Source organism: Panthera tigris, chromosome D4 (genome assembly GCF_018350195.1).
Source record: "Panthera tigris isolate Pti1 chromosome D4, P.tigris_Pti1_mat1.1, whole genome shotgun sequence".
Taxonomy (NCBI): domain Eukaryota; kingdom Metazoa; phylum Chordata; class Mammalia; order Carnivora; family Felidae; genus Panthera; species Panthera tigris.
Window position 1 is genome coordinate 66,443,141 of NC_056672.1, and position 21,845 is coordinate 66,464,985.

A 21,845-nucleotide genomic window follows, 5' to 3' on the forward strand; every position below is an offset into this window, starting at 1 on the left:
TAATTGTGACTCAGAAGAGCGTGATAGACTTTGTACGATGGTTACTTGAGAGGAGTTATGAAAAGAGGTGTAGGGCTGGTTTTATAGAAATGGGGGAAAACATTTCACACGAGGGAATGAGCAAAAGCAGACACAGGAAAGTGTGGTATGTATTCCAGGAATTCTTGGGCAAAAATCATAAAGTGTGTGAAGTGGAAGAAGCCTATGGAATTTGCTTCTAGAAGGCCATTGCATGGAATTTGAACTTTGTTTGTAGGTGGTGGGGAGCCATTGAAGAAATTTTATCATGGCATAACTTGAATCATATCTCAGCAACTTGATATATCTGTCACTATAAAGGTGAGATTATGGCTAGGTAGAAAGTAGAGATGGGGGCTCCAGGTAAAATGAGGACAATTAGAGTCTAAATTAGATTGATGGTGAAGAAAGAAGAGGGAGTTGATGCCAGACATATTTGAGAGGTAAAAATCAGTAAGCCACTCTTTTTTTAAGTACCACATTTTTCATTTTAAAGTCTTTTTTTTTTTTTTTTTTTAAGAGAGAATGTGCATGCACATGTGCAGGAGCCAAGGAGGGGCAGAGAGGGAGGAAGAGAGAGAATCCCAAGCAGGCTCCATGCTGAGCCATGAACCATGAGGTCATGACCTGAGCTGAAATCAAGAGTTGGATGCTCAACCAACTGAGCCATGTAGGCCGCTCCTGCATTTTTCATTTTAAAGATCGTGCTAGCAAAGAAGAATGTTTTGACAGGCTAACACTCCTCCTTTGCAATTGAATTGCCTTGGCATGTATAGAAAATAATGAAATAAAGTTAATTAGATGTCATCCTGATAATAACAGTAGAATTAAGTGATTGATGATATGTTGTGGAGGTTTATTTCATGTAAAAATTAATTGTAGATTATAGACATGTCCAAAGAGAGAACAAGATATTAATTTGGTCTTTATGTTTCTGTCGTGGTTTACATAGGCCTTTTATGCTTTCTTTCTCTTTATGAATTCAGGCACAGAAGAGGCTAAGTGATGGTGCACTCTCAGTGCCACTTTAGAAAATTACATAGGAATCAGTAGACAATATGCTGGTGTACTATTTACTAGAACCACAAGAAACTGAGCTGAAATATTGAAAACAAAGGACATTCTTCTTATTATCTTGTTAGCTGCCCTTATCAGAGTATTTGTTTTAGCAGCTTTTAGCTGACAGCAAAAACTAATACCATCATCAATGTTATTTTATGTATGTTGCTAGTTTTCATTTTTTAGGAGACAACATGATTATGACTTATTCAGTTATTTTTGCTGTATACATCATCTGTAAATCAAGTGAATTATTCATATATTGTTAGTATCATTTCTCTTAAGTAGTTTGTTGACTTTATATAATATAGTGCTTGCTTCATGTAGTCTTCAGCTCTGGAAGCTCATTTGTGTTGTTTTAAAACTCGAAACCAAGACTTTTAGTTTTTAAGATAGCAGAGTATAGGCATTTGTACCCCCTTCTGTCTGAAATTACCCTGAAACAACAAGGAGATTGAGAGACAGAGATTACATCTTTGGTGAGACCAGGAATCCTATAACCCAAATCAAAATATTTGAGAAAGGTTCCTGTAAGCAGGAAGAGATTGAAAGAGGATGCTGTCGGGAAGAGATCTCAGATAGAGCTGGCAGTGCAGTCAGGGAGAGATCTTCTGTTTCCAGTAGCAACAGGATGCATAGGAAGGCAGCAAGAGCTTCCTTGGATTGTTTGGCAGCATGAACTAGCAGGAAAGGAAGAGGACATAAGAAAACATACAGAGAGACCCCATCTTTGCAGGAATCACTTTCTTGGTGAGGCAAGGAGTAACGGCTAAACGACTTTCTCTCACTTGTTCTCAGACACATTGTCTTTGTCTTTCTCTCACACACACACACATGCACAAAACACTGTGTCATAAAATGCTTTCTTGTATATTAGAGACTACCTTCTAGTCCAGAGCACAGCCTGTTTCTTCCTTCCACAGGCCTCTTGCAAATAACTGATCTGAGTAGAGTTCACATCCTTCACAGGTAAATAAGAAAAAGGAAATGAGCACAGTTATCTCCTCAAAAATGCTACAAGAGAAAAGGAAAAAAGAAACAGGGAAAAACAAGTGACAAAGAACCCATGAGAAAACTGTATTGGCCTCACAAATTTAATGAAACAGTCACTTCTTTAATTTTTTTTAATGTTTATTTATTTTTGAGAGAGAGTACGAGTCGGGGAGGGGCAGAGAGAGACAGAATCTGAAGCAGGCTCCAGGGTCTGAGCTGTTAGCACAGTGCCCGATGTGGGGCTCGAACTCATGAACAGTGAGATCATGACCTGAGCTGAAGTCAGATGCTTAACTGACTGAGCCACCCATGTGCCCCGAAATAATCACTTATTTAAAATAATAGACAAAGTTAATTAGCTAGGAAGAAATAGTAAGACAACAGTATATGATAAACCATATACTGGCAGAGCTCAAGAAAGAAAGAAAAATAAAATCAGAGAAATAAAAGGCCATATGGGAAGCAAAAAGGAGAATTAACATTGTTGAAAAGTCAGTAAAGGGCAGGACAACAAGCTTTTGGAAGTTGAACGAAGTGAAATGGGAATGAGAGGAGATGAAACATGCTCAGGTGTGTGTTCTGGAAATAAGAGAATTCAACATTAGAACAGAAGAATATTCAAACATATAACTTAAACTTCCCACTAAAAAAAGAAATCTTGGTTCTACAGATTGGAAGGACACATGATGAAGAAAAGTTAGTATAAATTAACCCTTGAACAGTGTGGGGATTAGGGACACCAGCCTCCTCACGCAGTTGAAAATCAGTATGTTACAGACGCCTCAGAAACTTAACTACAAATAGCCTACTGTTGACCTTACTGATAACATAAACAGTCAATTAACACATATTTTGTATATTATATGTGTTATATACTATATTTTTACAATAAGGTAACCTAGAGAAAAGAAAATATTAAGAAAATTGTAAGAAAAAAATCCTAAGGAAGAGAAAATACATTTATAGTACATACTGTAAAGAATCCACGTATAAGTGGACCCAGGCAATTCAAACCCATGTTCACGGGTCAGCTGTACATTCATCAACATCATTACATCACCTAGTTTTGAAAAAAATTGGTTTCAGAGGTAAGGAATGCATTCTCTGCTCATCACATTAAAAGGGTCAACTTTAAAAAAAATTTTTTTTTAATGTTTATTTATTTTTGAGAGAGAGAGACAGAGACCGAGCATGAGCTGGAGAGGGCAGAGAGAAAGGGAGACACAGAATCCAAAGCAGGCTCCAGGCTCTGAGATGTCAGCACAGATCCTGATGCGGGGCTCGAACCCATGGACTGCGAGATCATGACCTGAGCTGAAGTCAGACACTCAACCGACTGGGCCACCCAGGGGCCCCTGAAAGGGTCAACTTTTTAATTGAAAAAATTTAAAGGGGAGTGCTAGGGGAAGGACCAGATATTGTCGGGGGATATTTAGTATTATAGCATTATTGTATAAAATCTACAAGTTGTCAGGGGGAAAGAAAGTGTGACCTCAGCACAACTATGAGTTGATAGGTGTTTTTGAACAATGCGAGAACTCAAGGTAAATAGTGTTTATAAGTTCTTTTCGATAAACTGTAACAAGATGAATATCAGTTATCCAGTAGATGAATAGAGAAAGCAGGAGGGTAGGTATAAATTTGCTGATTTCCCTTTATTTTTCAGCTGGAGAACATAATCGTAGAAAGTTGAGACATCAAGGGGCACCCAGGTGGTTCAAGTCATGATCTCACAGTTCGTGAGTTCAAGTCCCACGTCGGGCTCTGTGTTGACAGCTCAGAACCTGGAGCCTGCTTCGGATTTTGTGTCTCCCTCTCTCTCTGCCCCTCTTCTCTCTCTCTCTCTCTCTCTCTCTCTCTCTCTCTCTCTCTCTCAAAAATAAATAAACATTAAAAAATTTTTTTAAAAGTTTAGAATCAAGTAATAGAGGTGTTAGTCTATGTACAGGAATAAAGATAAACACTTGAAAAATTAAATGTAATATGTTTAATCAAAATCAGTGCAGAGGAGATACAAAGAAGTAGAACTATATTAAATTTCTTATCCTAAAGAAATAATCAGATGCAACCAAAGATGAAAGAACAAAACTTTTTATCTTTACACTTTCTTTATATTTGCAAAGAACTGAAAACATGTATGGCATATTTATAAAAACTGGCCACATCCTAGATCACACAAAAACAACAAAAAGCTATCATACAGATGATGTTTCGTGACCAAACCTTTTCTCAGTTTCCTCTGTGGAATTGGTTCTTAGTAAGGTCAGTAGCATCAGCAGAGCCTGCCAACTTGTCAGAAATGCAAATTCATAAGCCCCATCCCAGATCTACTGAATCAGAAACTCTGTAGGAGAAGCCCCCAACCCTGTATACGTCAGGTTTTTTACATATCCCATTTATGTTTGTTATTTGTGGTTGTTATTTGTAGAATTCCATGGTAAATATTTTTGTTTTTGTCATGTTTGGTCTCATATCTGATTATTTCTTCAGGAGAGAAAGTTAGCAATTCAAAGAATGTGCTATGGAACTTTAGGTAACTTTTTCTTTGTTCTGTTGCTAGTTATTAAAGGTGAAAAAGTAAAAATAAGTTTTTGTCTCTTTAGAAATACCTTTTTTGTTTACAGAAAACAAGATTATCTTCTTATCCAAAAAAGATGACACCAACTGGGTTACTCTCAAAGGACAACCAAGTGAGCACCACAGACTAATGAGTAGAATCAACAAGAACGTGATTTTGGCGCTTTTAACTTTGACAAGTTCTGCATTTCTGCTGTTTCAATTATACTACTACAAACACTATATATCAGCAAAGGTAATTTTTTTTGTGTTCCTATCTACATATTTTTCTGATGGTGTTGTCTTTCTTTAGATGCTGTGCATAGTTTTAAGGATGTTACACCTTTATCATATATATTTCAAACATTTTTCCTGGTTTATTAATTTGTCTTTTAACTTTATATTCATAGTATAACCCCCACCCCCCACCCCCAGTACATTTGTATTTAATTTCTAGGTACAAAATATTTCTAAGTAGAAAACCTGTCAAGATCTTTCTTCCTTAGGGCATCTAGTGTTGTGTCATAAGTAGCCAAAGATTGTGGAAGTATTCACCTGTATTTTCATCAAGTACTATTTATGTTTAATTTTTTTTAACTAAATAGAATTTATTTTAGTATGAGGTATGAATTAGATCTCTAACTTTAAAGTTTTTCCCAAATGGTTGACCATTTGTCCCAATATCACTTATTGAATTCCTCCATTAACTTAAAATCCCATCTTAATTATATGTGACGTTTCTACAAATAACTACTATTTTGACCCTTTCCCCTGGAATGCATTGTAGCTCTTTGTATGTTTTTAAGTAGGCTACACACCCAGAGTGGAGCCCAATGCTGGGCTTGAACTCATGACCCTGGGATCAAGACCTGAGCCGAGATCACGAGCTAGACACTTAACCACCTGAGCCACTCAGATGCCCCAAATGCCGTGTAGCTTTAGTTGTAAAAAGCAGAAACTCTACTTTAGGATTAAACCTCATTTATGCTGCTTATTAACTGTGGGATCTTGGGTAAATTACTTCTAAACGCTGTTTTCTCATCTACAAAATAGGGACGATAAAGATACCAGCTCGTAGACTTGTGAGGCTTAAATGAATTAATACACATAAAGCATTTGGAACAGTGCATGTCATAAAGAGATCAGTAAATATGAGCTATTATTATTATCTTCATATAGTGTAATCCTGGTTTCAGGAGTAGAATTTAGTGATTGATCACTTACATATAATACCCAGTACTCATTCAAAAAATTTATTTAAAAGTCACTGTTTGCTAAGCATTTTGACAAGGTGATAGAAACAATGAGAAATGTTTTTTTTTCTTCCATATTTTTATAATTTGTTGGGGACAGATGCTAGTGGAAGTATAGATGCTTCCAGTATGTTATTAGTGTGAAGATAAAATGCTGTCTATAAGGAATACAATTAGTTTCTCTATCCCAGCCAGAAAAAAAATGCTTTATTTAAAAATAGTAAGTATAGTTAGAATAATAGACGTTATTATTTAAAAGCTCCCAACTTTTAAAATTTTTTCGATTTTGTTGAGGAAAATGTTTAACTTTCAGCTTTTTATTAAACTTCAAGATCTCACTTAAACTTCAGGGGAATACGGATGGATCTCGAGTATTCTAGTATAGTTTCTTATAACATAGGAAAAGAATTCAGAATTCTGTAAACTTTGCTTACTGATTATATCTGAATTGCATTTCTCATTTGTTCAGTGTTCTCAATTGTGGGATATCCTTAGACAGAAAATTCACACAAAATGATTTCTAGTTCAATTAAAGTTGTTTGATTTATTAGCAGAAGAATGGAGAATGGTAACCTTGATCAGCACTAACTTACACATCAGCAGCATCAGCATAAAAACCATGATTTTAAGGACGCCTGGGGGGCTCAGTAGGTTAAGCATCCGACTTCAGCTCAGGTCATGATCTTACAGTTTGTGGGTTCAAGCCCAGCATCAGGCTCTCTGCTGTCAGTACAGAGCCCGCTTCGGATCCTCTGTCTCCCCCTCTCTCTGCCCCTTCCTGCATGTGTGGGATAAATAAAATAAATAAAACATTAAAAAAACAAACAAACATGATTTAGGTCATGTTTGAACTTTCAGGCAATTCAGAAAGACACTGAGATTGTGTGTTAAAGCTAGGGCAAGAATGAAAAGTTGGTTTTATCTGTGATCACAGCCTACTTCTAGTAGTAAATGCCCGCAGTAGTAAATGTTGAGGACTACAAATCTTTTCAGGCTCTTCAGGAGAGTACTCTAATATTTATCATAGGTTAGGGAAGAAAGGTTATTGATATCTTGGAGTTAAGGAGGCATATTTTTTTCCTAGTTATAGTATAGTATTGGTTTTAGGAGTAGAATTTAGTGATTCATCAGTTACATAGAATGCCTAGAGCTCATCCCAAGTGCCCTCCTTTTTTTTTTTTTAATTTAAAAAAAATTTTCTTTTTTTAACGTTTATTGATTTTTGAGACAGAGAGAGACAAAGCATGAGCAGGGGGAGGGTCAGAGAGAGAGAGGGAGACACAGAATCTGAAACAGTCTCCAGGCTCTGAGCTGTCAGCACAGAGCCTGATGCGGGGCTTAAACCCACGAACCGCGAGATCATGACCTGAACCGAAGTCGGATGCTTAACCAGCTGAGCCACCCAGGCGCCTCCCAAGTGCCCTCCTTAATGCCCATCACCCATTTAGCCCATCCCTCTTTCCACCTCCCCTCCAGAAGCTCTCAGTTTGTTCTCTATAGTTAAGAGTTTCTTATGGTTTGCATCCCTCTCTGTTTTTATCGTATTTTATTTTTCCTTCCTTTCCCCATGTTCATCTGTTTTGTTTCTTAAATTCCACATATGAGTGAAATCATATGGTATTTGTCTTTCTCTGATGAGCTTATTTCATTTAGCATAGTTCCATCTACCTTGTTGCAAATGGCAAGATTTCATTCTTTTTGATATTATATTCCATTGTGTATATATGTGTGTGTGTGTGTGTGTGTGTGTGTGTGTGTGTGTATACATATATATCTTCATTCATCAGTCAGTGGGTATTTGGGCTCTTTTCATAATTTGGCTGTTGTTGATAGTGCTGCTATAAACATTGGGGTACATCTGCCCCTTGGAATCAGTATTTTTGTATCCTTTGGATAAATACCTAGTAGTGTAATTGCTGGGTTATAGGGTAGCTCTATTTTTAACTTTTTGAGAAACCTCCACACTGTTTTCCAGAGTGGCTATACCAGTTTTCATTCCCACCCACAGTGAAGGAGGCCTACTTTTGACCATTTCTAGGGCCTCGCCACAGAATTCCTTTTGGCCCTAGCTGGTTAGACAAGTTTAGCCTTTCTATGATCTCCCAAATGAGGTCTGAATAATCCAGTTATTTGATAGCATTGAAGATAAGGAATTTGTATATCTATTGGGTCAGCTAAAACTCCATAGATGCGTGGAGTTGACTCTTCAGATTCTAGAACAACCCTCTAGATCTTTGAAATACAAACTCTTACAGGCCTTTGAAATACAAACTCTTGTGTGATGACCTTGTGAGCAATTTCTGTGAGCTCCACCTTTCAAGCAATTGGCTGGCAGTTTACATCACAAAGGGTATCTCTAGGACCCCCTATAGAATGTCAGTTGTTCATTGTTTTTTTGTTTTTTTTTTTTTTACTGCACCAACCTAGACAATCTGATTATAATTATGTGTGCTCATTCAATCTGTATTTATTGATTACATGTTATATACAGGGCACTTTGCAGGAATACAGAGATAAATGGAACACAGGTCCTACTCTCAAGGAACTCATAATTTGGTAGAAGTGGCAACAGCATTAATTCTTAAGTTTGGGGCCTAGATAATCCTGAGTTTGACTCCTTATTTGGTTGTTTGTCTTTTTTTTTTTTTTTTTCTTATGAAAAAATCTATTTATTTAGCAAATAGTAATTAGTACATTGGGTTTCTTTTTTTTTTTTTTTTTACTTAATATATGAAACTTACTGTCAAATTGGTTTCCATACAACACCCAGTGCTCATCCCAAAAGGTGCCCTCCTCAATACCCATCACCCACCCTCCCCTCCCTCCCACCCCCCATCAACCCTCAGTTTGTTCTCAGTCTTAACAGCAAGTTACTTAACTTCTTTAAGCCTCAGTTTCTTTAAATGGGGCTACTGGCAGCTTTACTGGTTGAGATAATGTATGTAATGCATCTCAGTGTTTGATATATGGTAGGTGCTCAGCAAATGGTAGCTATGAATAGTGCACACATTCTAGTCCTTTCAAGGTTTACGTTGCTGCCTGATAAATAAAATTGGATTTAATTATTACAGGTTTCTCATTGATCATTTTTTTCATAAATGAGTTATCTGGAGCCCAGATATGTTAAGCTTCTTGCTGAAGATTGCCAAATTCAGGTCCCAAAACTTGTGTCCTCACTCATAGAGCTAGTCGCACATGTAAATACAAGTATGTTCAAACAAAATACCGTAACATTGATAAGATACGAGATAGATAAGATGGCTCATTTTGAATCACAATAGAAAATTATAAAATATTGCTGCCTCAGTGGAAGGAAGACAAAGCCCATGAACTGTGTTTGTATAAAGCACTGGGTAAACCAAACCTTAGTAATGTCCTTGACTTAGAACCATAAGCAGCACTCAGTGCCTGCAGTATTCAGCTACTCTTACTACCTAGAAAGCCCCTTACGGGGTTCTGTGCTAGGATATCTTACTTTGCATTGTATGTACTTTTTTGCCCCTTATGACTATATTTATGTGTACACACATGCACACACACACTTGGCACTGAATGGGGAAGGAGTCAAAACAGAAAAGACAAGAAGCCTCCAAGTGGCACTGGCACAGAGGAGGAGGAGGGACAAAGGAGCGTTTGTCCCTACTCTGGCTCCCACCAGCAACCTCCTAATAGGAGGTGAACCTGAAGTTGGAAGAACAGGAAGTGCTTACTCTTTTAAAGGAAAGTGTCAAAAGACAGTCATTTCTCTTTAAAAAAGCCTCTTCCCTCTACTCTCTGCCCACTGCCAAAAGCCTGATCCCCTGAGCTGGCTGTCCTTAAGGCTGGGGCAGGACAAGATGGTGGGGAGTGGCGTAAGACCAAAGATCTGAAGTACCCAGGCCCAGAAGGGCTTATACGGAGTGGCTGCTGGGCTCAGGGGGTGATCCCCTCTGTGGTCCAACTAGTCCTGCCCGAGGGCAAATTTGGCCAGCTTGTTGAGCTCCTGGAACTGTCTGTCTGTCTTATGGCTGAGCAGTGAGCTGCAAAGTGTGTTTGGTTAGAAGGTCAGGAGGGAGTTGGAAGGGGAGTTTGGATTTCAAGTTTGGCAATAGTTACTCACAGTGAACAATTTCATATGCCATTATTAGAAATGGAAATTAATCTTGTAGCCATTTAGATCATGGCAACAAAGGTTTTTGAAATTTTTGAGTTGGTCAGTTGCTTGCTATAATCATCTAAGAATCATGATTTTTAAAAACTCTCCTTTGACTACTGGCTAGTTCCCTTATATTCTGAATGATAATGTGCGGATCATTGCTGGAGGAAGAATATTCTATCTGATAATCTGACCTAGTGTGTAAACTTTGATAAATGCTATTGTTCCCTTCTTCCGATCCTTTCCCCCACATCCCCCGCCCCCATGACCACCATTGTTCAGGAGAATATGAAAGAATTTCTTCCATTAGAATTGAGGGATATTTAAAAAATACTTCTATTTATCCCCAGGCTTTACACTCTATAGGTTTTCTGGCCAAGCAGTTTGGCTAATTAATAAGCAAAGTTTTCCCACTGTGTCAGATTGTATTTATGAGTCCTATGCACTAAGAACTTCAGTGACTTGGGAGTAAGTAAGAGAGCAGTGCATCTACTATAAGGAAAGGCACTGAGATGCAAAAGGGGAATCTGCCTGGAGTGTTGGTGAATTTACCATGGTTAGTGTTTCTGATCCTTAAGATTACAAATTTATAAACAATTGAAAAAGATCAATTATTGAAAACTCAAACAGTTTTTGTAAGTATTACTGTTTGATTCTCTGTAGGCATGATTAATGATCATGCTGGATTAAGAATTCTGTTTTTGGGGGCACCTGGGTGGCTCAGTCAGTTAGGTGTCCAACTTCGGCTCAGTTCATGGTCTCATGTTTCGTGATTTTGAGCCCCACATCGGGCTCCATGCTGACAGTGCAGTGCAGAGCCTGCTTGGGATTCTCTCTCTCCGTCTCCCTCTGCCCCTCTCCCACTCACTCTTTCTGTCACTCTCAAAATGAATAAACTTAAAAAAAAATAATTGTTTTTTGGTTTCTGTAAGAAATGGATTGTTGGATATTCTTTCAAAAAATGAAAGGATTTTTCCTTAAATCTTCACCTCCTATATGCTAAATACTTTCTCTTTAATGACATATCCCTTATTTTAACTCATTTATCAGTGGTGTTCAATAGCCACAAGACCTTTTCTACCCCTCCTTTTCGGCATCTGATTCCATCTTTCCATTTATTTGTTCATTTCATTTACATTTTTACTCAATCCTATAGGAATATCTTTAGCCTTTAAAAAGAAAAACCGCTTGATTTGATATAGCATTTCTTTTAGAACATTTGGTCATCTATTTGTCAAATGTTTGTTGAGTACTTACTGTGTGCCCAAGTACAGTACTAGGCTATGAGATGAAATGAGAGTCAAGTGTAATCCTTGCTGTCTAGGAAGTCAGAAACTGGGGAAATTTGGGGTTGAAGAGGAGAGAAGTTAAGAAACATATAAAGAGACATATAAGCAAATGACAATATGTTACTTCTTTAAAGCACATCTCATAAACCTTGTTCTGCCTACTTTACTAGTTATAGTTTAAGAACTCTTCTTTAGTCTCTAGCTTTTGTAATCCTCTCTGTACAGCTGTCCCAGTTATTTTTTTAAAATATCTGATCAAGTTATTCTCTGCATAGCATACCTATGGAGTAAGATACAGATTTCTTACCATGGTATGGTAGATAGTCTCTGTTTGCCCTTCCAGATCTTGTCTTTAATAGTCTGCGTCTCGGGGAGCTGACCTCAATGGACTGCATTAGGTGAGCTCCCTTCTCTTTTCTAGTTGGAGGTCAGCCAAGGGGAAACATCATCTGGAGATTGAAGACCTGGAGGAAAGAGAGGTCATGTTATTTATTCTTTGGGTTCTCTATTTGTAGGATCATTGCTTGATAGGGACTATATTCCTCCTTTACAGCTATGGTTGTAGCCACTGGTTGCCAGTAACTGTACCTCACCAGAGGTAGATTAACCATTAAGATAAATGAGATTTATTTGTTTATTTTTTTTTAATGTTTTCTTTCTTTATTTTTGAGAGAGAGAGTGAGTGTGCACGTGAGAGGAGGGTGAGGGGCAGAGAGAGAGGGCGAGAGAGAATCCTGAGCACGGAGCCTGATGCAGGGCTTGATTTCATGAAGGGTGAGATAGATCATGACCTGAGCTGAAATCAAGAGTCGGATGCTTAACTGACTGAGCCACCCAGGTGCCCCAGATAGATGAGATTTAAACTATAGGGCCCCTCACTTCCAAAGGCCCTTGAAGGAGGCTTAGGAATATGTTATAAAGCTATATATTTTGGTAAAGTTTGCAAAATATATTTTTGCATTCTGTTTATTAAAAAGGACCCCCAAAATTGTATAATTGTCAGCCCCTATAAAACTGTATCCTCCTATGTCCTTATCCTTGACCCTTCAAGCTTAGGTAAGTGCAAAGTTTGTAGGGAATGAATATCTGCTGAATAACCCACTTAGGAAGGTTATGATTGAATATTTAATGAGTGAAATAATATTTTGAGTTGGTTTTATAAAATGAGTGTAAATCCTCCAGGTATAGAAAGATGGGAAGGCCATTATAATAGAGAAAACAGGAGTGCCTGGGTTGCTCAGTTGGTTAAGCGTCTGACCCTTGATTTTGGCTCAGGTCATGATCTCACAGTTTCATGAATTAGAGCCCTATATCGGGCTCTGTGCTGATCCTGCAGAGCCTGCTTGGGACTTCCTCCCTCCCTCTCTCTCGCTCGCTCTCTGTCTACCCCTCCCCTACTTGTGCTCTCTCTCAAAATAAATAAACTTTAAAAATTATTTAAAAAATAGAGGAAACAGCATATTTGAAAAGAATGAGCTCTGTGGATATCTAGAAGAGGAGCATACTACCTAGAGACCAAAGGAAGCATGAAAGTCCCAAGTCCCAAGGCAGGAACATGTCTGGCAGTTTTAAGAACAGCAAAAAGATCAATGTGGCTATAGAGGAGTGAGAGTGGGGAAGAATAGTAAGTAAAGTCAGAGAGTTTATATTGTTTAGGGCCTTGTAAACCATAAAGACTTTTGCCTTTGTTCTGAGTGAGATTGTGAACCATAGGAAAGTTTGAGCTGATATGTGACATGATCTGATTTTTTTAAAAAAGGTAGTAGAATGGATGCTCTGTTGAGAATAGATTGTAGGGCAAGAGCTAAAGCAGACGAGGTAGAAGTCTATTCTAATAATTTATACAGGATGGTGATGGCTTGGACAAGGGAACTAGTGGTAGAAAGTAGAGCTACCAGATTTTGTTCATGGGCTAGATGTGGGGTATAAGAGACATAAAAGAGTCAGGGATAACTTTAGTATTTGGGGCCTAGATAATTGGAAAGGGGAAGTTGCTGTTTACTGAGATGAGAAGCAAGCTTGAGGGATGGTTAGAGATCTGGAGCTTTTTCCAGACATGTTAAGTTTCAGATGACTATTTGACATCCAAATGAAGAAGGTGAGTAGATAGTTGAATATATGTTTGGAGTTCAAAGGACTGGTGTGGTTGAGAATATAAATTGAGAGTGGTAAGCATACAGATGGTATTTAAAGCCATTAGAATAGATGAGGTACCAAGAAAGTGAACGTAGAGTAAAAAGAGGGAGAAAAGTCTCATGATCTGAGTTTTGGGGGTCCCTCATACATCAGGGAGGTGGAAGAACTAGCAAAGAACAAGAAGGAGCAGCCAGAGAGAAATAGGAAAACCAGAAGCATGGGGTTCGGAGAGCCATGCAACTAAAGTGTTTGAGACACAAATGGTCAACAATTCTTGATAGATCGAATAAGACAAGGAGTAATAATAATTGACCATTGGATTTAGCAACATGGAGGTCATTGGTGATCTTGATGAATAGTTGGCAGAGTGAATTTAAGCTCAAGAGCTTATAAGAGGAGAGGAATCGGATGCAATAAGAACAGACAGCCCATTAGGGATTTTGCTTAAGGGGGGAAAATTGTTAGTTGGGAAAATTGTTAATTGTTAGTTAGGGGGGAAAATTGTTAGTTGCATACAGTGGGTATGCAAGAGAGTTATTGCTTGTTTGTTTTAAGATAGAAATAATACCGTGTTTGTATACTGATGGGAATGATCCAGCAGAGAAAACAAACAGCTCAGAAATTCAGTCTAATTAACTCATGGAGGGCTATAATGAGTAACAAGGGCTATGTTATAGAGTTTGCAGTCTCTTTTCAAGGATGAAGATTACAGAGGTGTCTCTTTGTAGTTTGTTCTCAAATATCTCTTGCTATTAAAATGTTATTGTCTAAGTTGCAGAGCTTATGAGGAGAGACCACTTCTGGCTTTACCTTGATTACTCAGTATCTCTCTTCCTCTTTTCTGTTCTCCTTCCCTCCATTTAGCAAACCATAATTAAGTATTTAGTCATTACCAAGCACTGTGCTAGGCACTGGCAATATAAAGAAGGATTGGACTTGGTCCCTGCCCTTGAGTTTGCAGTTTAGTGGGGAGATGAGTCTCCTTTTAATTTTTTTGAGTGTGATGAGTTTTGTTTTTTGTGTTTTGTTTTGTTTTGTTTTGAGAGAGAGAGTGTGTGTTGCGGGGGTGGGAAGGGGTAGAGAGAGAGGGAGACAGAGAATCCCAAGTGGTCTCTGTGCTGACAGCATCGAGCCCGATGCAGGGCTCAAACTCATGCACCATGAGATCATGACCTGAGCTGAAGTTGGACACTCAACCCACTGAGCCCCTGGTGCCACAAGTCTCCTTTTTAGAAACTTGGGGCATATTTCATTTGTTGGGTAAGGCTATTCTTCTTGTTCTTTAGTATCCTCCCATCTGTCTTCTATGTAAAGAACACATTCAAGGCATAAGAAACTTCTTTGGATCTTCTTTGAGCTTGAAACATTCTTCCCATTGTCTCTAGACCATCAGACATTCTTTTTTCCTGTTACTTTCAAAGTATTTTGGGGCTTATCAGATGAAAACTGATAATTCTTTCTTCCTTCTGATTCTCTAGACCTGACTTTTTTTTTTAATTGGAGTACAGTTCACACACAATGTTACATTAGTTTCAGATATACAACATAGTGATTCAACAGTTATGCTGTGGTTACCACAAGTGTAGCTACCACCTCTCATACAACAGTATTACAGTACCATTGACTGTATTCTCTATGTATATTTTATCCCCATGGCTTACCCATTCCATAGCTAGGAGCCTATATCTCCCACTCCCTTTAACTCATCTTGCCCATCCCCCTCACTCTCTCCCCTCTGGCAACCACCAGCTTGTTCCCTGTATGCCAAGTAAAATAAGACAGAGAAAGATAGCTTTGAATTTATTAAAATATTTTTTTGTTATCTTCTTAGAATGGAGCTGGTGTATCAAAATCTAAGGGAAACCGAATTGGATTTGATAGCACACAGTGGGTATGTAAGATAAGTATGAAATTCCTCATTTACAATGTTCTTTTAGTTCATTTGTGTATGTACTCAATAAGGATTTGTTGAATGATGACAATGATAATAACTACCTTGGTGGACAGTAGGAGTAGGTGTTGGAGGGGAAGAGGTAGGCCCTGTGTCAAGTACTTTACATGCAGTATCTCATGTAGTCCTTATGGAAACTCCATGAAGTCAGTACATATTGTTATCCTCAGTTCACTTAGAGGGTTTAAGGTTAGTTGGCTAATAAGTGGCTGGCTGAGTGCAGATTCTGTTTGCCTTCAAAATCCTCACTCACTGAACTTTGGTGCATCCCCAAATGAAAAAATATATGAATCAGAATTGAACTATGAATAAGGGAAGACAATGATTAGGAATTAAAATCTATTCAACATGTTTCCTTTTTTTTTTTTTTTTTTTTTTTTGTTTTTTTAATATGAAATTTATTGTCAAATTGGTTTCCATACAATATCCAGTGCTCATCCCAACAGGTGTCCTTCTCAATGCCCATCACCCACTTTCCCCTCCCTCCCACCCCCCATCAATCCTCAGTTTATTCTCACTTTTTAAGAGTCTCTTATGGTTTGGCTTCCTCCCTCTTTAACTTTTTTTTTCCTTCCCCTCCCCCATGGTCTTAAGTTTCTCAGGATCCACATAAGAGTGAAAACATATGATATCTGTCTTTCTCTGTATGACTTACTTCACTTAGCATAACACTCTCCAGTTCCATCCACATTGCTACAAAAGGCCATATTTCATTCTTTCTCATTGCCACGTAGTATTCCATTGTGTATATAAACCACAATTTCTTTATCCATTCATCAGTTGTTGGACATTTAGGCTCTTTCCATAATTTGGCTATTGTTGAGAGTGCTGCTATAAACATTGGGGTACAAGTGCCCCTATGCATCAGTACTCCTGTATCCCTTGGGTAAATTCCTAGTAGTGCTATTGCTGGGTCATAGGGTAGGTCTATTTTTAATTTTTTGAGGAACCTCCACACTTTTCCAGAGTGGCTGCACCAGTTTGCATTCCTACCAACAGTGCAAGAGGGTTCCCATTTCTCCACATCCTTTACAGCATCTATAGTCTCCTGATTTGTTCATTTTAGCCACTCTGACTGGCGTGAGGTGATATCTCCATGTGGTTTTAATTTGTATTTCCCTGATGAAGAGTGACGTTGAGCATCTTTTCATGTGCGTGTTGGCCATCCGGATGTCTTCTTTGGAGAATTGTCTATTCATGTTTAACATGTTTTCTCTTAAAGATAAGGAAAACTAGCAATATGTACAGTGTGTCCCTGTTTGGGTTTATAAATTTCAGAGCCAAACATTTACAAAATATGTTTTCTTACCTTTTTGTTAACCAAATTTAGAATGAAAAACAATGTTAGGTTACTTGTTACTAATAAAAAATTACATTTAACCTATTAGTATACATTTTGGATATGACCAGTTATTTCTTGTCGATGCACTTCAGTCTTTGGTTTCTCCTTTTTTTTTTTTTTTTAGAAGTATGCATTTCTCTTCTTGCCACATTTTAAGTTTATTTATTTATTTTTGAGAGAGAAAGAGAGAGTGTGGGGCATGGGGCCAGAGAGAGGAGACAGAGAATCCCAAGCAGACTCTGCGTCATCAGCACAGAGCCTGATGTGGGGCTCAAACCCACAAACTATGACATCATGACCTGAGCCGAAGTCAAGAATCAGACGCTTAACCAACTAAGCCACCCAGGCTCAGCACCCTTAGTCTTTGGCTTCTCTTTAACCAGAGACATGAAGCTTCAGATTGGAAGTGGGTTTTCAAAATTATGAAGCAGCAATAAAGGTGATAATTTTAGGTCATTGCTGGCACCAGTTGGCTTTGAACTACTATGTAACAGGTAAGTCTGGGATATCCTATGCCAGGCTCCTCAACTGTGAAGTATTAGGGTAAACTTTTAATTTATATAAAATAGCAGATGTTTTGCTCTGTGAACTTAGGGTAGTCTGAAGGCAATGGAAAGACCCAACTTTTTCATTCAGGGAAGGATCCTTGAGGTGGGAGAAAAGAATGGATTTTTTTTTTAAGGGTTTACTTTCAGGGTGCCTGGGTGGCTCAGTTGGTTAAGTGTCTGACTCTTGATTTTGGCTCAGGTCATGGTCTCATGATTGTGTGATCGAGCCCCCATGTCAGGCTCAGCAGTGGGGATTCTCTCTCTCCCTCACTCTCTGCTCCTTCCCCATTCATGCTCTCTTTCTGTCTCTCAAAATAAATAAATGAACTTAAAAAAAAAATGGGTTTACTTTCAAGATCAGTGAGCAAAAATTAAAGAGCAGCTCACTACATCCAATGGGTTGTCTGTTAATTACATTGCATGGTACTAAGAATCACTCTTAGACATTTGCAGCATCACGTTAAAGGGGAGAAGTAATAAAATACTTTCGTTCTAGTATTTTAGAAGGAAGGAGTAATGCCCCCGATTTCGAATCCGAGAGACCACCAAGGAGCCGATACCGATGCAAATGCACAAGGGTTTATTTGCAAGCTCGAGCTTGGGCCCAAGTATACCTGACACAGCGGAGCGGGGACTTGGACCCCTAGGTTAAAAGGGGTAGCAGTTTTATAGGGGCCAGTGGCCAATGAGATTGTAACACACACAGAAAGTTGCATAGTCATGTCCGTCCACACGCAGGTGGCCAGTTGAATTACAATTTACCCTATAGTAACTGTTTGAACTAGCCTATCACTCTGGCCAGAATTGGCACGCAAGTTGGGCGGGCAAAAGGCGGGGTTTACATTCTTTGGCGGTTAGGGGTTCCGAATTCCTATGTGAGCCGGTTTCCAGTAAGGGTGTGCTCACCGGCTTGACTAGGGTGGGGGTTATACTTGAGATGGTGGGTGTAGCACAAAATGGAGTTAGTCTTGCTCTGCTTGTCCAGGGGTAGGGGATTTTTGTTAAATTCCTTGGGTCCCACAGAAGGAAAGGCAAAATCTGATCAATAATGTGATACCGAGCCCTGACAAAATTTTAGAATGAGTTATTAAACAGATGCCTTGAGAGCACTTAGGAAATGAAATGATGATTATAAGGAGCCAGCCTTTCACTAAGAACGGGTCCCACCAAGCCCTTCTAGAGGAACAGGCTATTAGAGTGTCAGTGTACCCTGTTTTCAACAAGACATTTTTCTTTCTTGTAAACAAAATGAATTACTGAAGGCCAGATGATAATAGTCATGTTGATTTAAAAATAATTGGCTTTAGAGTCAGTTGGACATCTGTTTCCAGGGATTACATTGATAACAATCTGGAAGGCATATTTAGCAGGTGAATTACAGAATTTCTCCTAGACCCTGCCCTAATCTATATTTATATCAATAATTATAATGAAGCCATTAACGTGTTCATCATGTTTGCATTTAACACTAAGCTGAATGAGATTTATTCAACAAACATTTAATAAGCACCTTATGTGTGCCAGTGTCGGTCATTTCATCATCTTTCTTCCAGAATCATTTCTTTTATTCTCCTGGTATAAAGCACAGAAAGCAACAACCATAAAAGAAAAATAAATTGATAAGTTAGCATATCAAAATCTAAGACTTCTACTCCTCAAAAGACACATTAAGAAAATGAATAGAAATGCCACAGAGTAGGAAATATTTGCAAAACATGTATCTGACACAAGATGGGTATCAAGAATTAATAAAGAACTCCTAAACTCAAAAACAGATACTTTTTGTTCATACTCTTTATCAAATTGAGAAAGTATCCTAGTCCTAGTTCACTGACAGGTTTTAATCACTGATTAAAATAGGTATTGAATTTTGTTAAATACTTTTTCTGTATTGAAATTCTCATAGGGTTTTCCCCCTTTGTTGTGTTGATGTAGTAAATTTCATTGATTGATTTTCAAATGCTAAACTGACCTTTCATTTCTGGGATAAACTCTACTTGGTCAGGATATTTACTCTTTTTTTTTTTTTTTGGCCTTTTTTAAAATAAAACTACTGGAATTGATTTTGTAGTATGTTGTTAAGTATAATTGCATCTATGTTCATGTGGGATGGTGGTCTATAATTTTTTTTGTAATGTTGTTGTCAGGTTTTGTTATCAGGATTACACTGGCCTCATACAATGAGTTAGGAAGGATTCCTCCCTGCTTAGTTTTCTGAAAGAGTTTTTGTAGAATTGGTATTATTCCTTAAATCTTTGAGAGAATTCACCTGTGAACCATCTGAGTCTGGAGTTTTTACTTCTTGGTGCTATTGTTTGATGGCAGTGTAAATAAATAAATAAATAAATAAATAAATAAATAAATAAATAAAATATATACGAATATATAACAAATATATGTCAATATGTAACAAATATATATAAAAATTCAATTTTGTTCAAAGGTATAGGGCAATTCAGATTTCCTGTTTCATCTTGTGGTAATTTGTTAATTGTGTTTTTAAAGACATTTGTTAATTTCATCTAAGTTATTGAATCTTCTGGCATAAAGTTGTTTTTCTAACTGGCTTTTTACTTATAGATGTTTCTCCCACTAAGAGATAATAAACTCTAGAGCAAAGATTATTGTAGTCTTGGTATTTGCATACTCTGCCTTAAAAACAAATGGTAAGAGACTTATTCCTAGCTTTATCTCATTTTTTTTCCTATCCTTAAAAGTCTTAATATCCTTCTTTATTTATTATCTTATTTATGTTTTCACATATTTCTTCAGATTTGGGGAATAAGAGTTTACCCTTAATTCTATGAGGCACCTTTCTGATGGGCATACATCCCTTTGAAATCCTTGTTACTTCCATTAAAGTATGCTTTTAAGCAATGCTGTTATTCTATCGATCTTTGCTGCCCTTGGTGCTACTTACTCATGAGTGTGATTATTGTGTTTCCCTTATAATTTTGAAATTTGTTTTTTCAGTAGGGGACTCTACTCATTGCCCAAAAGAATTCTATTTTAAAATATTACAATATTGGGGCACCTGGGTGGCTCAGTTGGTTAAGCATCCGACTTTGGCTCAGGTCATGATCTCATGAATTGTGAGTTCAAGCCCCGCTTTGGGCTCTGTGCTGACAGCTCAGAGCCTGGAGCCTGCTTTGGATTCTGTGTCTCATTCTCTCTCTGCCCCTCGCTACTTGTGCCCTCTCTCTCTGTCTCTCAAAAATAAATAAATGTAAATTAAAAAAATTTTTTTAAATAAAATATTAAAATATTAGAAAATCAAACTGTATATGGGAATAGTCAAGCAGGCAAGATATTTTAGTTTGACTCTTTTGCTTATAAGCATTATTAAACAGTGTAACAAATATGAAGAAAAATGGTACATACGATTGATTTTGAATTTGAAAAGGTTGACATGACTGATTTTTAAAATCTGACAGATCTGGTATTTCCTCTTCCACTTTGGCTCAAAAAGTTGTAGCTAATACCAAGGGAATAATTTGTAAGCCCAAAGTTTCCATCTCAGATAGACTTCCTCTAATGAAGATTTTGTTATTCTTTTGATGTACAGTTACTTAGTAGCTGTTGCATATATTTTTATTAGAGAGTATTTTACCTTGCATTATACATATTTGTTCATGTTCCTCAGTCAATTGTGTACACCTTAAGAGCAGGGACCATGTATTATTTATTTGCTTATTTGTTGAATACAGTAATAAGCATGGTATCTATTGAGTAAACCTTCTATATATTCTTATAAAATTAATGAATAAAAATTTAATAAGGTAAATTGTTGTATTGGTTGAGAAGAATAAAGGGGATTCTTTTCTTCTCAAACAGCGTGCAGTTAAAAAATTTGTTATGCTAACATCCAGCCAAAATGTACCAGTGTTCCTTATCGATCCTTTGATTCTGGAATTGATTAATAAAGACTTTGAACAAGTCAAAAATATTTCTCATGGCTCCACTTCAGAATGCAAGTTTTTCTGTGTTCCAAGAGACTTTACTGCATTTGCACTGCGGTATCACCTGTGGAAGAATGAGGTAAGATGATTTGCTTTCAGATAACAGACTGTGTCTTTTACAAAATAGTATGGGATTAAACCAGTTAAAATGTAAAACATTTCAAAAAAATCTTTAAAACTTTTCATAAATTGTATTGGGAGTATTTTCAGCTATAAGTAACAGGAGACAATAATGTCCTAAGCAAATAGGTGGCTTATTTTTCTTGTGTAACAAGACTTTGAAAGATTGGTGCTGTTGACATTAGTTCAGCTGCCCACTATGTCAGGGCTGGCATTATTGAAGTTCTTTCTTCATTTTTCTCATCATTGCAAGACAGCTGTCCTGGTTCTGAGGCATCATATCCATGTTCAAGGCAGTAAGATGAGAGGAAAGGATGGTGATGCAATGCGTCCTTTGAAGCAAAAATTTTCTCAGAAGCATCTGGTAAACAGCTTCCAGCTCATTGTTCAGAACTAGACTCATATGTCTTCTTGTTGTGAAGGAGGCTAAAAAGAGCTATTTAGCACTTCCATCAGTGTAGGCAGGCAAGTAGAAAGGGATTTGGT

At 37.6% G+C, this 21,845-nt stretch overlaps 1 protein-coding gene across 1 annotated transcript in view; it reads left to right on the top strand.

The window, feature by feature from the left end:
- Positions 1–4,584: 4,584 nt before the first annotated feature.
- FKTN (fukutin) overlaps positions 4,585–21,845 on the top strand; it is an 82,775-nt gene continuing 65,514 nt past the window's right edge. Inside the window, exons 1-4 of the mRNA XM_042964420.1 lie at positions 4,585–4,603; positions 4,695–4,882; positions 15,271–15,330; positions 21,115–21,318. Coding sequence (XP_042820354.1) covers positions 4,585–4,603; positions 4,695–4,882; positions 15,271–15,330; positions 21,115–21,318 — 471 coding nt within the window. The remainder of the gene's footprint in view (positions 4,604–4,694; positions 4,883–15,270; positions 15,331–21,114; positions 21,319–21,845) is intronic.